The following is a 14,853-nucleotide window of genomic DNA, read 5'->3' on the forward strand; positions in this document are numbered from 1 at the left end:
AATTTACATCATTGGGTAAAATTCACAGACCGGAATTTCGCACAAACTTCGCTGCGAAACTGTTCTTTTGCACGAGGGAGCGAAACGTTTGACTTTGCATGCGATTTTTTCCAGTCTTTGGGCAGATCCCTTCTCGGATGATGAAGTGTTGGATGAGATCCCCCTCTACCAGGTCCATTATTTGAGCAAGTTGCTCCCCTTGTTAGGCGTGTACATTTCCTGAAGAGATCTCCATCAAAACCAAGTTCACTGGTCAGGTTGTAAGCACCCTGCTGCTGCCCGAGCTTCCAAAATCACTGCTTCCTCTTTGCTTCACATCTCTCCTTCCACAGCAACAGGACTGCATTCCAACATCTCTCATTTTCGATGCAGACTGCTTGCTTTGATACTACTGGGGCTATGATTTCAATCTAAACTGGCGGGTAAATTTTATAACTGTGAATGAACGACTTGTTTATTTATTTCAAATGCAAATTTCGCACGAATTCTTTGCATGCGAATTTCGCATCATTATCACCATCATCACCATCATCATCACCATCATCATTATCACTATCATCACCATCACCACCATCATCATTATCACCATCGTCAGCATTATCACAGCTATCATCATTATCACCATCATCACCGTCATCACCATCACCATCATCATCATCATCTCCATCACCACCACCACCACCATGACCATCATCACTATCATCATCATCGTCACCATCATCACCATCATCACAATCATCATCATCATCACCATCATCACCACCTGAATATTTAGATGTGTTGTTGTAAACAAACAGTAGTGGAGTGTTTCGCAATGGACAAAAACCTGCCTGTGGTCGCATCATCTACAGGAACGTGTAGGATGTGGCGTCTTCTGCTGGCGTCTTGAAAGGTAACCGGCCCAGACCCACAACAAACCATAACCTGTGCAACACGGTAAACATGGGAAGTAACTGAAGAATAGTTTTTCCCCGCTGTTGTGCATGGAGTCACGTTCTAAACACACACACACACACACACACACACACACACACACACACACACACACACACACACACACACACTCTCTCTCTCTCTCTCTCTCTCTCTCTCTGTCTCTCTGTCTGTCTGTCTCTGAGCCTGTCTCTGTGTCTGTCTCTGTCCCTGTCTCTCTCTGTCTCTGTGTCTGTCTCTGTCTCTCTCTCTCTCGATCACTCATTTCGAGAACACACTACTCAGCCCTGTTGGAAAGAGGGTGACGGACAGTGAATCAAGCCCTTTAGCTTCACCATAGGAAAGTCGGCTATCTTCTGCTCTCAGTTCCTTACCCCACAGCCCCCCCCCCCCCCCCCCCCGACCCCCTCCGCCATCCCCCATCCTCGTCCCACTGCTTCTTCTTCTTCATCTCTCCCTCACCTTCTCCTCCTTCTTCATCTCTCCCTCACCTTCTCCTCCTTCTTCATCTCCCTCTCACCTTCTCCTTCTTCTCTCCCTCACCTTCTCTTCCTTCTTCATCTCTCCCTCACCTTCTCCTCCTTCTTCATCTCCCCCTCACCTTCTTCTCCTTCTTCATCTCCCCCTCACCTTCTTCTTCTCTCCCTCACCTTCTCCTCCTTCTTCTTCTCTCCCCTCACCTTCTCCTCCTTCTTCATCTCCCCCTCACCTTCTCCTCCTCCTTCTTCTCTCCCTCCTCCTCCTCCTTCCTCTTCTGTAGTCTCACGTGCGTAAGGGCACCGCTGATAACCCGGCAGCCAGTTGTCTCTAATTTTCTCCCTGTTCCTCTGCATCTCACTGTTTACAGTACATTGTTTGGAAAACAACACGTTTTCCGGAAACAAGCCTTTGTGACTCACGTGTGGTGGATTCCTGCTGGCTGGTTGAAAAGAAAAACCTACAAGAACGAAACCCGAAAGTACGGGAAGTGGGGGAGAGATGGAGAGGAGGATGGGGGAAGGGGGCGGGGGGGGGGGGGGGGGGGGGGGGGGTGAGGGAGGCAGTACCAATAGTTATTTCGCCATCGGTGTGTTCGGCTCTATGGAATTCCGCTTTTAGTTATCGTTGTAATTATTAGTATCATAAGAAGTAGTTGCAGTAGTATTTTGCGGCGGTCTTCGGTCAGAGACTGAACTCAGTCTGTTTCTATCTGTTTTTCTCTGTATGTCTGTCTGTCTCCCTAGTCTCTATCTATATCTGTCTTTCTGTCCCACTCTCTTTTCACCTTCCCTCCCTCCCTCTCTCTGTCTTTCCCTCTCTCTCTTTCTGTCTGTCCCACCTCATCTCTCTCTCTCTCTCTCTCTCTACCTCTTCCTCTTTGTTGCCGTGGGTTCTTTTACGTGCGCCAAATACACGCTGCACACGGGACCTCAGTTCATCGTCTCATCCGAAAGACTGGCACCTAGACCACCACTCAAGGTCTTGTGGAAGGAGAAAGGGGGGTTAAGAATCCAGGTCAGAATGCAGGACTCAAACCTTGCTTCCCACACGGCGCAATACCATTTGGCCACCTTTCCGGTATCTACAGTAAAGGGTCTAATTTATGTTACGAGCCCTGGATGAAGAGTAATCTTCCGAACTCAGACTTGACTCTTGTTGATATGGGGTTCACATCATGTAGCAATTAAAACGAGGCAATTAATGAGGACTGTACATAATTCTGATGGTATGTCGTAAGTTTCTGCTCTTTTCTGCTGTCATTTGTGATCAGGGAACAGTGGTGTGTGTGTGTGTGTGTGTGTGTGTGTGTGTGTGTGTGTGTGTGTGTGTGTGTGTGCGTGCGTGCGTGCGTGCGTGTGTGCGTGTGTGTGTGTGTGTGTGTGTGTGTGTGTTGCAGTGAAGCGCCGAGCAGTGTCATGGACCAAACATTTCTCCATGCTCTATGTGGACAACCCGGTACGTATTCACTTCTTGATTTATGTGTGAAATATAATTCTTAAAAATCCTATAAGTATGGAAATCATAATATTCTTTGCTGTATGTGAACATAGGACGAATCAGTAACCGTCACTCATCGTTATTCGTGAATTTCCTGAATGTAGAATTATCCATCAGATACATAATCAAACATGTAGCAATAGCATTCTTCGCTGTTATTGGATAAGAAATGAATCAGAAACTGTCCACCCTTCGTAGTCTGCGGATGATATTGAATGATCCATAAAATAACCCAGTTATTCATCCCGTAAAGTGACTGCATTGAAACAGAATATTGTCCGTCCACCTGTCTCATTGCCCCACGGACTCTCGTAGTGTTTACCTCCCCTGATTTCTTGTAAAGAGGTCGACGTGACCTAGTTTATCATGGTGACCTAGTTTGCTGATGTGACCGTGGTGACTTTGTTTTCCGTAGTGGCCAAGATTATCACTGTGGCCTTATTTACCATGGTGACCTAGTTCGCCGTATTGACCTTGTTTGTCACTGTATTGTGACCTAGTTTGGCATTCTGACCTACCTTATCATGATTTTCGGATGTTTTGTATTCACGTCTCTTCGTTTCTTTACAATTGTCTCTCTCTTTTTTGTTTCATAAGAACGTATTTGATTTGTGTGCTTGCGTTCGGTCACGTTCGCTGTGTGTGTGTGTGTGTGGTATGTGTGAGCAGGTGGGTGTAGGTTACAGTTTCACAAAGGACAAAGCCGGATTGTCCAGTTCAATGAAGGACGTGTCGGAAAACCTGTACAGGTGAGACCCCTCTCTCTTTCTCTCCATCCCTCTCTCTCTCCCCCCTCTCTCTCTCTCTCTCTCCCTCCCTCTCTCTCTTTCTCTCCCCCTCCCTCTCTCCCCCCTCTCTCTGTGTCTCTGTCTGTCTGTCTGTCTGTCTGTCAGTCTGTCTCTCTAAATTTGTGTTATTGTTGAAACACGTCGCACAGTATGAAGAGTCCTGCCTTCCCTATAATCAATCTGTGCATCAATGATAACAATAACAATAACAATGTATGTTTGTGATGACCCTTTCTGTCTAAGAGTTCAGAACGTTGCACATGAAAGAAATTTCTTTTTTTCGAATGACATAAACCACACATGATCACTCTGAGCTCCCCACCCTTCTCATGTAATGTATAGCGAGTTTCCAGGTGTGGGGTTTTCAGGCACGGGGTGGCAATGTAGAAATAACTCAGAACTCAGAACTCAGAAATGTTTTATTGTAGGAGGCCTTCTGACCCATTACAATGTTGAGCACACACACACACACACACCCCATCCCACACCTCCACACCCCTTCCCACATCTCCCCCCCCCCCCCCCCCCCACCAACACACACACACATACACTTGCGCGCGCGCAGACTCGATTTTGTAAAACCGGGCATGCAAACACATGAATCGAAAATTCAAAAAGGTAAATGCCTTCCATCGTGAGCAAGTCCGCTTAAACATGTACGTTCGTTGTTTTAAATGTATAACATAACAGAACTCAGGTTGTGCCCGTTATCATAATAAAGCAGCACGACGTTTATTAGAGTGATAAATAGAGTGGAGTGATGGCCTAGAGGTAACGCGTCCGCCTAGGAAGCGAGAGAATCTGAGTGCGCTGGTTCGAATCACGGCTCGGCCGCCGATATTTTCTCCCCCTCCACTAGACCTTGAGTGGTGGTCTGGACGCTAGTCATTCGGATGAGACGATAAACCGAGGCGCCGTGTGCAGCATGCACTTAGCGCACGTAAAAGAACCCACGGCAACAAAAGGGTTGTTCCTGGCAAAATTCTGTAGACTGAAAAATCCACTTCGATAGGAAAAACAAATAAAATATGCACGCAGGAAAAAATACAAAAAAAAAGGGTGGCGCTGTAGTGTAGCGACGCGCTCTCCCTGGGGAGAGCAGCCCGAATTTCACACAGAGAAATCTGTTGTGATAAAAAGAAATACAAATACAAATACAAATAAAGCTACCTAGATCATGAAGGATTTTTGTGTCATGCATTATCAATTCTAAACTTTTGTCAGAGGGAAATGTAGAAACAAGAGACCACGAAATCTTCCAGACAGACTTTGAAAAGATGAGTTTCAGTGGAGTTTCAGTTTCAGTTTCAGTAGCTCAAGGAGGCGTCACTGCGTTCGGACAAATCCATATACGCTACACCACATCTGCCAAGCAGATGCCTGACCAGCGGCGTAGCCCAACGCGTTTAGTCAGGCCTTGAAAAAAAAAGAAGAAAAAAAAGGTGAATAAATAATAGATAAGCGTACATAAATAAGTAAATAAATACATAAATAGATAAATAAATAAATAAATAATAATTATAATATGAAAAAAGGTAGTGATAATAATAATGATAATAATAAATAAATAAATAAATAAGACAACAATGATGATAAATAAACAAATAAATGTAAAACATGAAGACACACATTCACACACACACCCACACCTGCATAACAGTGGAGAGCGAAAGACACAGACGCAGTCAGACGAACAGACAGGAGGTGGAAGGTTGTTCCAGGTGTGAGGAGCAGCAAAGAAGAAGGAGTATTTACCATAGGCTCTTGTACTGATGGAGGAATTTTCGGGGGATAAAAGTCTTGGGAACAGCTCCCAAGGGAGTGTTAGCACTGGAATAATGTCAGAAAGATAGGTAGGTCCAGTAGAGTGGAGAGCAGAGAAGCAGAGACTCGCAACTTTGTATTTGATTGTCGCCTCAGCGGGGAGCCAGTGCAGAGGACGGAGGTGAGGAGAAATTTGATCACCACAGACGAAACTGGTGTGTGTGTGTGTGTGTGTGTGTGTGTGTGTGTGTGTGTGTGTGTGTGTGTGTGTGTGTGTGTGTGTGTGTGTGTGTGTGTGTGCAGTGTCCTGGTGCAGTTTTTCCAGATGTTTCCACAGTTCTCACATCAGCCGTTCTATGTGGGGGGGCAGGTAGGTACACTGATCATTCCGCCTCTCTCTTTCACTCTCTCTCTCTGTCTTTCTCTCTGTGTCTCCCTCTCTATCTATCTATCTAGCTAGCTAGCTAGCTATCTAGCTATGTATCTACCTGTAGATGTGTTTTTACCTCTGTTGATATGGGTCAAAGGCCTAATCAATACATACATCAAAACTCAAGACTCAAGATTCAAGTCAAGACTCTCTCTCTCTCTCTCTCTCTCTCTGTGTGTGTGTGTGTGTGTATGTCTCTACTTCTGTCTCCGTCTGTGTTTGTCTTTTTCCGTCTGTCCGTCCGTCTGTCTGTCTGTCTCTCCCTATCTCTCTCTCCATCTCTCTCTCTCCCCCATCTCTCTCTCTATCTCTCACTCTTCCTCTCGCTCTCTCTCTCTGTCTCCGTCTCTCTCCCCCCCCCCTCTCTCTCTTCCTCTCTCCCTATTCCCGCCTCTGTCTCTCTCTCCCTCTCTCTCTATCTCTATCCCCCCTCTCTGACACTCATTTCTTAGATTCACTGATAGTTTGTTGTGAATGACGTTGTATTGTTTATATTACCAATTGCAATGACACATGTAAAGCTGTTATTACCCCCTATTCATATGGGGCTATGGCCTTAATTGAATAAACCATCTTGAATCTTGAATCTTGAATCCCCCCTCTCTCTCCCTATTTCTCCCTATGTATCTACCTGTAGATGTGTTTTTACCTCTGTTGATATGGGTCAAAGGCCTAATCAATACATACATCAAAACTCAAGACTCAAGATTCAAGTCAAGACTCTCTCTCTCTCTCTGTGTGTGTGTGTGTGTGTGTGTGTGTGTGTGTGTGTGTGTATGTCTCTACTTCTGTCTCCGTCTGTGTTTGTCTTTTTCCGTCCGTCCGTCTGTCTGTCTGTCTCTCCCTATCTCTCTCTCCATCTCTCTCTCTCCCCATCTCTCTCTCTATCTCTCACTCTTCCTCTCGCTCTCTCTCTCTGTCTCCGTCTCTCTCTCCCCTCTCTCTCTTCCTCTCTCCCTATTCCCCCCTCTGTCTCTCTCCCTCTCTCTCTCTATCTCTATCCCCCCTCTCTGACACTCATTTCTTAGATTCACTGATAGTTTGTTGTGAATGACGTTGTATTGTTTATATTACCAATTGCAATGACACATGTAAAGCTGTTATTACCCCCTATTCATATGGGGCTATGGCCTTAATTGAATAAACCATCTTGAATCTTGAATCTTGAATCCCCCCTCTCTCTCCCTATCTCTCTCTCTCCCCCTCTCTCCTCCCCCCCTCTCTCTCTCTCTCTCGCTCCCTCTTTCTTTCCCACTCTCTATCTCTCTCGTTTTCGCTGTAGCTCTATCTGTGTCATCAATTATATCAACATAAATGAAAATATTTCTTCAATATAACCATAGATTGTGTGATGCGAAGAACAATCGAAGATCAACCAAGAGGTATCAGATGGACTCTCCTCATCGCTGCTGGAAGATCTGGACTTTGCAGACGACCTGGCACTGGTCTCCCACCCCCATCATCACATGCAAGTGAAAACAACCCGTCTCAACAACTTCGTACATCAAGCAGGCCCAAGAGAAGCCAGAAGAAAACAGTGTTGATGACACAGAACATCTTAAACCCTTCACCTATCCAAGTAAACGTAACAGCCCTTCCTACAACTGATGGAAACAGTTTGTTTACGTTACCTAGGCAGCACCGACAGACACGATAGAGGAGCAGGCAGTGACATCAAGAGCCGTCGCAGCGAGGCCAGAACCACGTTCAGAATGATTAACAACTTCCGGAGATCACCCCAGTACAGCACTGACACCAAGCTGCGAATATACCAGAGCGTGTACTTTCCACTCTGCTCTATGGCTCAGAATGCTGGAAAAATGACTTACATTGATCCAACGAAGTTTTCCACTTTCCACAAAAAGAACCTCCAAAGAATCCTGCGAATAGTTTGACTCAGTTCCAGTTCCAATCAACAAACACTCGCCCAGCGCAATCAAGAGAACATGGAAACCATCATCATGACAAAGGTGGCGGAAATGGATTGGACACGTCATGCGCAGAGACCAAGATTACATCACCCGGGCAGCCCTTCACTGGACACCAGAAGGTAGACGTAAGAAAGGAAGGCCAAAGAACACCTGGTGCAGAACAATGGAAGGAGACGCAAGAGAGGAAGGCCAAAGAACACCTGGTGCAGAACAATGGAAGGAGACGCAAGAGAGGAAGGCCAAAGAACACCTGGTGCAGAACAATGGAAGGAAGAGAGGAAGGCCAAAGAACTTCTGGTGCAGAACAATGGAAGGAGACGCAAGAGAGGAAGGCCAAAGAACACCTGGTGCAGAACAATGGAAGGAGACGCAAGAGAGGAAGGCCAAAGAACACCTGGTGCAGAACAACGCAAGAGAGGAAGGCCAAAGAACACCTGGTGCAGAACAATGGAAGGAGACGCAAGAGAGGAAGGCCAAAGAACACCTGGTGCAGAACAGTTCAAGGAGAACTCAAGACCCTGAAGCACACCTGGGGTACCATTCTGTCAAGAGTGGCGGTTCTTCACTGCTGCTCTACATGCCAGAAGGCGTAATGGGCAGTAAGTAAGTAAGTAAGTAAGTAAGTAAGTAAGTAAGTTTGAAAGTTATGATAACCTCCGGAGAAAAAAACCCCGCTGAATTCATCGATTGCTGTTGCAACTACTGTTGCTGCTACTACAACTACTGCTTCTACTACTACTGCTGCTGCCACAACTGCTGCTGCTGCTACTACTATTACAACTGTTGCTGCTGAAGGATTGTTTGTTTCGCTTGTATATATATCTATGTTTGAATATTTGCCGTGGCTGCTTGCTTGCCTGGTTGTGTGACTGGCTGTCTTATCTTTGCTGTGCGCGTAGTCCTACGCGGGCAAGTACGTGCCGTCTCTGGGCTGTTACATCCATGAACGTAACACCGACCCTCAGACACCAAGAAAACACATCATCAACTTCGCAGGGATTTACGTCGGTGCTGGCTATTGCGATCCGAAACACGTATGTCTCTGTCTCTTTCCTTGTGTCTCTGTCTGTGAATCAGTTAGTGTATTTATCTTTCCATCTGTCTATCCATCTATATCACTCAAATGCAAAATGTGTATATGTTTAAAGAAAGGAAGAGCAATTTTCAAATTGCATTCTTGATTATACAAACGCTTTTGATTCAGTTAACTGTGACAGCCTGTGGACAATACTACAAACATCAAAACGTCAATCAAAGTAACTAGCCCCACACGATGATCAGAATGCACAGCTCTGTCCAGTCTTCTGTTCTTTTGGATCCCAGAGTATCAGATTTCTTGACCGCCATGCTGGATAAAACAAGGCTGTTTGTTATCTCCCTTCCCTTTTATACAATTGACTTCACTTTGACATTCTGAACTTTGTTTTATTGGTACTTTGACATGTCTTTGCTTTAACTTGCTTACACGGAATCCCACGTGTTTTAAACATGACGACGCTTATTCTAGTTTGATACCTGTGTGTGTGTGTGTGTGTGTGTGTGTGTGTGTGTGTGTGTGTGTGTGTGTGTGTGTGTGTGTGTGTGTGTGTGTGTGTGTGTGTGTGTGTGTGTGTGTGTGTGTGTGTGTGTGTGTGTGTGTGTGTGTGTGTGTGTGTGTGTGTGCAGATGATGCCGGTGTTTCCGGACTTCCTGTACTACACGGGGCTGATCTCCAACAGACTGAGGCTGGAGATGAAGAAGAACTTCACTAACATCGTCAGGGAACGGTTGGAGAGGGGAAAATACAGGGATACCCTTGTAAGACTTTTGTCTGTCTGTCTCTGTCTATCTGTCGGTCTGTCTGCCTGTCTCTCTGTCTCTCTTTCTGTCTGTCGGTCTGTCTATCTGTCTGTCGGTCTGTCTGCCTGCCTGTTTGTCGGTCTGTCTGTCTATCTCTTCACTAGACTTTGGGTAGTACTCTGGGTGTTAGTCTTTCGGATGAGATGATAAACCAAGGTGTGCAGCAAGCACTTAAAAGAACCCCACGGCAATAAGAGGGCTGTTTGTCCCTGGTAAATTTTGAGAAATATCCATTTTGAGGAGAAAACAAATACGCTTGCAAACAGAAAGAACCGAAAATTGTTTCTGTCTTTATTTCTCTTCTCCTGTCTCTCTCTATTTCTCTCTTTGTCTCTGTCTGTCTGTTTGTCTGTCTTAACGTACACATAGATATAAACCCTGTCTTGACGGACACACACACACACACACACACACACACACACACACACACATATATATATATATATATATACACAAACCCTGCCTTCACGTACACATAGATACAGACCTTGTCTTAATGTACATGTAGATAGAAACTGTCTTAATGTACATTTATATACAAGCTAGATATATGACGGATGTCTGTTAGTTGAAGCATTGTAGTATGAATTATACTAAAAGAACGGTAACAGCAAACAAGAAAATGAACATGAAACATGTAGTGGCGAGGAGAAAATGGATGATCGATCATTGCGAAAAGAAATCGAGCTCTTCTATGCGCAGAGGTGTTTTTAGAGGACAGCATTTACAATCTGCTGAAGAGAGAGAGAGAGAGAGAGAGAGAGAGAGAGAGAGAGAGATTTTCTTTCTTATATATATATATATATAAACCGCTCCGTGTTGCAGGACTATCTGTACGAGTTCTTCAGCCGACCCAGCATCATTGTTGGCATCGACTCTGTGGACAACCTTCTGGGGGAGGAGGTGTGTACACGTCTATGTTGTTGCTGTTGCTGCTGCTAGTGTTGTTGCTGCTGCTAGTGTTGTTGTGTTGTTGCTGCTAGTGTTGTTGCTGCTGCTAGTGTTGTTGTGTTGTTGCTGCTGCTGCTATTGTTGGTATAGTTGCTGTTGCTATTGCAGCTAGTGTTGTTGCTAGTGTTGCTGCTGCTGCTGCTGTTGCTGTTGTTGTTGCTGCTGCTAGAGTTGTTGGCATTGTTGTTGTTGCTACTGCAGCTAGTATTGTTGTTGTTGTTGCTGCTGCTGCTAGTGTTGGTATAGTTGCTGTTGCTATTGCAGCTAGTGTTGTTGCTAGTGTTGCTGCTGCTGCTAGTGTTGTTGTTGTTGCTGCTGCTGCTGCTATTGTTGGTATAGTTGCTGTTGCTATTGCAGCTAGTGTTGTTGCTAGTGTTGCTGCTGCTGCTAGTGTTGTTGTTGTTGCTGCTGCTGCTAGTGTTGCTGCTAGAGTTGTTGATGTTGTTGCTAGTGTTGTTGCTGCTGCTGCTGGTATTGCTGCTGCTAGTAATGGTGCAGCCAGTGTTGCTGCTGCTGTAGTTGCTAGTGTTGTTACTCTTGCAAGAGTTGTTGCTGCGACTGTTGATGCTGTAATCATTGGTGCTGCTTTACTGTTTTTGTCGTTGTTGATGCTGTTGTTTTTGTTAATGGTCTTTTCTTATTATTATTCTACTTCTCCTCCTCCTCCTCCTCGTCCTTATCATCATCATCATGATCATCAACATAATGATCATCATCAGTGATGTGTACAGGAAACCAACGACCACCTGATGGAGGGTCTATCCAGGTTCATGAAGTCCCCGGCCACACGCCTCAAGCTGCACGTGGGCTTTGCCTCCAACCCCCGCGTCCTGCTCTTCTCCGAGGAGGCCGCCAACAAGATCCACGCCGACATCCTGCTCGACACCAGCAAAGAGAACGCCTTCCTCATGGACCACTACAAGGTGGGTGGAGCAAAGGACCTGAAGGACACTCCTCCACCGAGTAGGAGGAGCTTAACGTTGGTTGGGACACGTTCTCAACCAAGTGGGAGGAGCTTAGCGTTGATTGGTTCACCCTTTTCCACAAGAGGGAGGAGCTTAGATTAGGTTGCAACACGTTCTTCGCCAAATGGTAGGAGCTTAGTGTTGATCGGTTCACTCCTCCACCTATTGGGAGGAGCTTCACATAGGTTGGGACACGTTCTTCACGCCAAATGGGAGGAGCTTAGTGTTAATTGGTTCACTCCTCCACCAAGTGGGAGGAGCTTAGCATTGGTTAGGGCATGTTCTTCACCACGTTTTGAGAGCTTAGTGTTGATTGGTTCACTCTCTAAATAGGGAGGAGCTTAGCGTCCATTGGGAGGAGCTTAGTGTTGATTGGTTCACTCCTCCACCAAATAGGGAGGAGCTTACCATTGGTTAGGACAAGTTCTTCACTAAGTGTGAGGAGCTCAGTGTTAATTTGCTCACTCCACCACCAAGTGGGCAGAATTAAGTGTTGATTGGTATATTCTTCACCAGGTGGGTGGAACTTAGTGTTGATTTGTTCACTCCTCTACCAATTTCATTGTACTTTGTCCCCAGGTAAAGAAAACAGAGAAATCATGTATGCCCTGCTGTCATGGGGACCTCAGTTTCGATGCCCTTCCTCCGTGCTTGGGGTGAGTCATGGCAGTATCGACAGAGGGATTTCGTGGCGGTCTCCACTCAAGGGGTGGGGATGGGTGTGGGGGGATGCTCAGTCAGTCTGGCTCCGCGACTGCGCCATTATTGTCGTCAGTAAAGGTCTCTCTGCCCTGTGTCCAGGTGCTGCATTACTCCGGGAACCTGGACGTGGTGGTCAACGTCCCCATGACAGAAGCCTTCCTGGACCACGTGCAGTGGGCGGGGCAGGAGGAGTACCGGCAGCACGAGAGACAGATCTGGCGAGTCAACGGTGAACTGGCAGGGTGGTTCGTCACCATCAGAAACTTCACCCGGGTAAGAAAGTTTAAGACTTTGTTTCCGTTTAAAGAGAGAGAGAGAGAGAGAGAGAGAGAGAGAAATGACTAATTCAATCCCTTCACCTCTTTCCACTGGTTTCTCGTCAATCTTTTTTTTCATTTTTTATGTCACGTGACAGGTGATCATACGAAACAGCGGTCACATGGCTCCGTACGACCAACCAGAAAGGACTCTAGACATGATGAAGAACTTCATCTTGGACCAGCCGTTTAGGGACGAGTAGGTCTGCAATAACTTGACCAGCCGTCATCAATACGATTGAAGTTTATTACATTTGTTTTGTTATTATTGTTGTTGTTTTACCTATGTATCAGACACTTTGACTGTTGATTTGTTTCATCATAAAGTAATGCACCGTATAGTTGTCATATGAATTACACAGCTCCGCCCAAACTGAACGTCAGCACACACACGCACACACACACACACACACACACACACACACACACACACACACACACACACACACACACAGAGTATCTGCAAACATTGAGTAAAATAGTTTTATCGCGACACATTTTGTTGTTCATATTGTTTGCCTTTGTAATCCTAAATCGTACTTTTGTTCATATTGTTTGCCTTTGTAATCGTTAACCGTCGTTTGTTCATAATGTTTGTAAATCTAAACCGGTTTTTGCTCGTGTTATTTGCCTTGGCAATCCTAAACCGTTTTTTGTCCGTATTGATGGCCTTTGTAAACCTAAACCGATTTTTGTTCATATCGTTTGCCTAAACCGTCTTTTAATCATATAATTTGCTGTGGTAATCCTAAATCGTCTTTTGTTCATAGTGTTTGTAATCCTAAACCCTCTTTTATTCGTTTGACTTTGTAATTCTAAACCGTCTTAATCTTTTGTTCATATTCTTTGCCTTTGTAATCCTAAACCGTCTTAATCTTTTGTTCATATTCTTTGCCTTTGTAATCCTAAACCGTCTGAATCTTTTGTTCATATTGTTTGCCTTTGTAATCCTAAACCGTCTTAATCTTTTGTTCATATTCTTTGCCTTTGTAATCCTAAACCGTCTCAATCTTTTGTTCATATTGTCTGCCTATGTAATCCTAAACCGTCTTAATCTTTTGTTCATATTGTTTGCCTAAACCGTCTTAATCTTTTGTTCATATTGTTTGCCTTTGTAATCCTAAACAGTCTTAATCTTTTGTTCATATTGTTTGCCTTTGTAATCCTAATCCGTCTTTTAGAGAACAGAACAGTAGAAATCGTTAAGTGCACATCATAACAATAATGATGAATTTTGTTTAATGTCCTGTCACACATACTGGTGATTGTAGACATTTTGTTAGAGTATCGATTTTCACCGTTGAGTCTTGTCGTGTCGGAGAGGAGGGGGTGTGAATGGTGATTTGGGGGAAAATGGGTAGATGGAGGGTGGATTTGAAATGAATATTTAAGAATAATTACAGAAAATTACTTCATGGGCTTCGTAAAAGTGAAGTCGCCAAAAAAAAAACAAAAAAAAAAAAAAAAAAAAGTCAAAAACATCAACGTTCGCAGTCACTTGTGATGAAACACTTTGATGCAGGTAAGGCTTCATCAAATCATAGCAATGAGAGAGACAAGACTTTCCGAAGCGTGTTATCAGTCGTTCATTTCGTTTTTTTGAGGAAAGCGGGAAGTGAGTGCGTCAACATGAACTGATCGTCGGGAGGGACAGTAACATACTAAGTCAGACGTTGGATGGACTTCAGGTCCTGTGTTCACCACTGGTCAGGGTTCGAAGATCCCATTTCGATGCGTATCCGTGGAGGGGCACTTTGCTTCCGATTTTACTCACTCAGTCCAGAGTGTAAATGAGTACCTGATTTTTTTTTTTGTTAGGGAAGGTTTAAACAGCGGAAGGTGAGGACTGGGCCCCGCCTTGCTGTGCCGAGCCCTGGACACAGTGGATGTGAATTCACTGCTCCCAGTGTCTGTGGAAGACTATGTGACCTTTTATTTTATTTTATTTTATTTTATTTTATTTTGTTGTTGATTTCTCCGTGGGGTCAGATTGGATTAGGTGGGGTAGGTCTGAGAGAGAGAGAGAGAGAGAGACAGACACAGAGACAGACAGACAGAGAGACAGAGATAGATAGATAGACAGACAGACAGACAGACAGAGAGAGTGTGTGTGTTTCGATGCCCTTTTCCACACCTCAGTTGTAGCAGTGATGTTCATGACCGGTCAACCACAACGTTTACGTGCATCAGTACTTATTTACACAACCGGTAAACTGCCATATTGTGGTGTGTGTGTGTGTGTGTGTGTGTGTGTGT

General features: G+C 44.9%; 1 protein-coding gene across 2 annotated transcripts in view; it reads left to right on the forward strand.

Annotated features, from left to right (window-relative positions):
* LOC143299498 (venom serine carboxypeptidase-like) overlaps positions 1 to 14,853 on the forward strand; it is a 26,470-nt gene extending 11,617 nt beyond the window's left edge. For both annotated transcript variants that reach the window (XM_076612746.1, XM_076612747.1), the window contains exons 5-13: positions 2,810 to 2,868; positions 3,580 to 3,659; positions 5,766 to 5,832; positions 8,723 to 8,857; positions 9,489 to 9,620; positions 10,488 to 10,565; positions 11,345 to 11,536; positions 12,380 to 12,553; positions 12,696 to 14,853. In XM_076612746.1, the coding sequence (XP_076468861.1) occupies positions 2,810 to 2,868; positions 3,580 to 3,659; positions 5,766 to 5,832; positions 8,723 to 8,857; positions 9,489 to 9,620; positions 10,488 to 10,565; positions 11,345 to 11,536; positions 12,380 to 12,553; positions 12,696 to 12,800 (1,022 nt within the window). In that variant the 3' untranslated portion in view covers positions 12,801 to 14,853. The remainder of the gene's footprint in view (positions 1 to 2,809; positions 2,869 to 3,579; positions 3,660 to 5,765; positions 5,833 to 8,722; positions 8,858 to 9,488; positions 9,621 to 10,487; positions 10,566 to 11,344; positions 11,537 to 12,379; positions 12,554 to 12,695) is intronic.

Source organism: Babylonia areolata, chromosome 25, assembly GCF_041734735.1.
Source record: "Babylonia areolata isolate BAREFJ2019XMU chromosome 25, ASM4173473v1, whole genome shotgun sequence".
In the NCBI taxonomy this organism is placed as follows: Eukaryota; Metazoa; Mollusca; class Gastropoda; order Neogastropoda; family Buccinidae; genus Babylonia; species Babylonia areolata.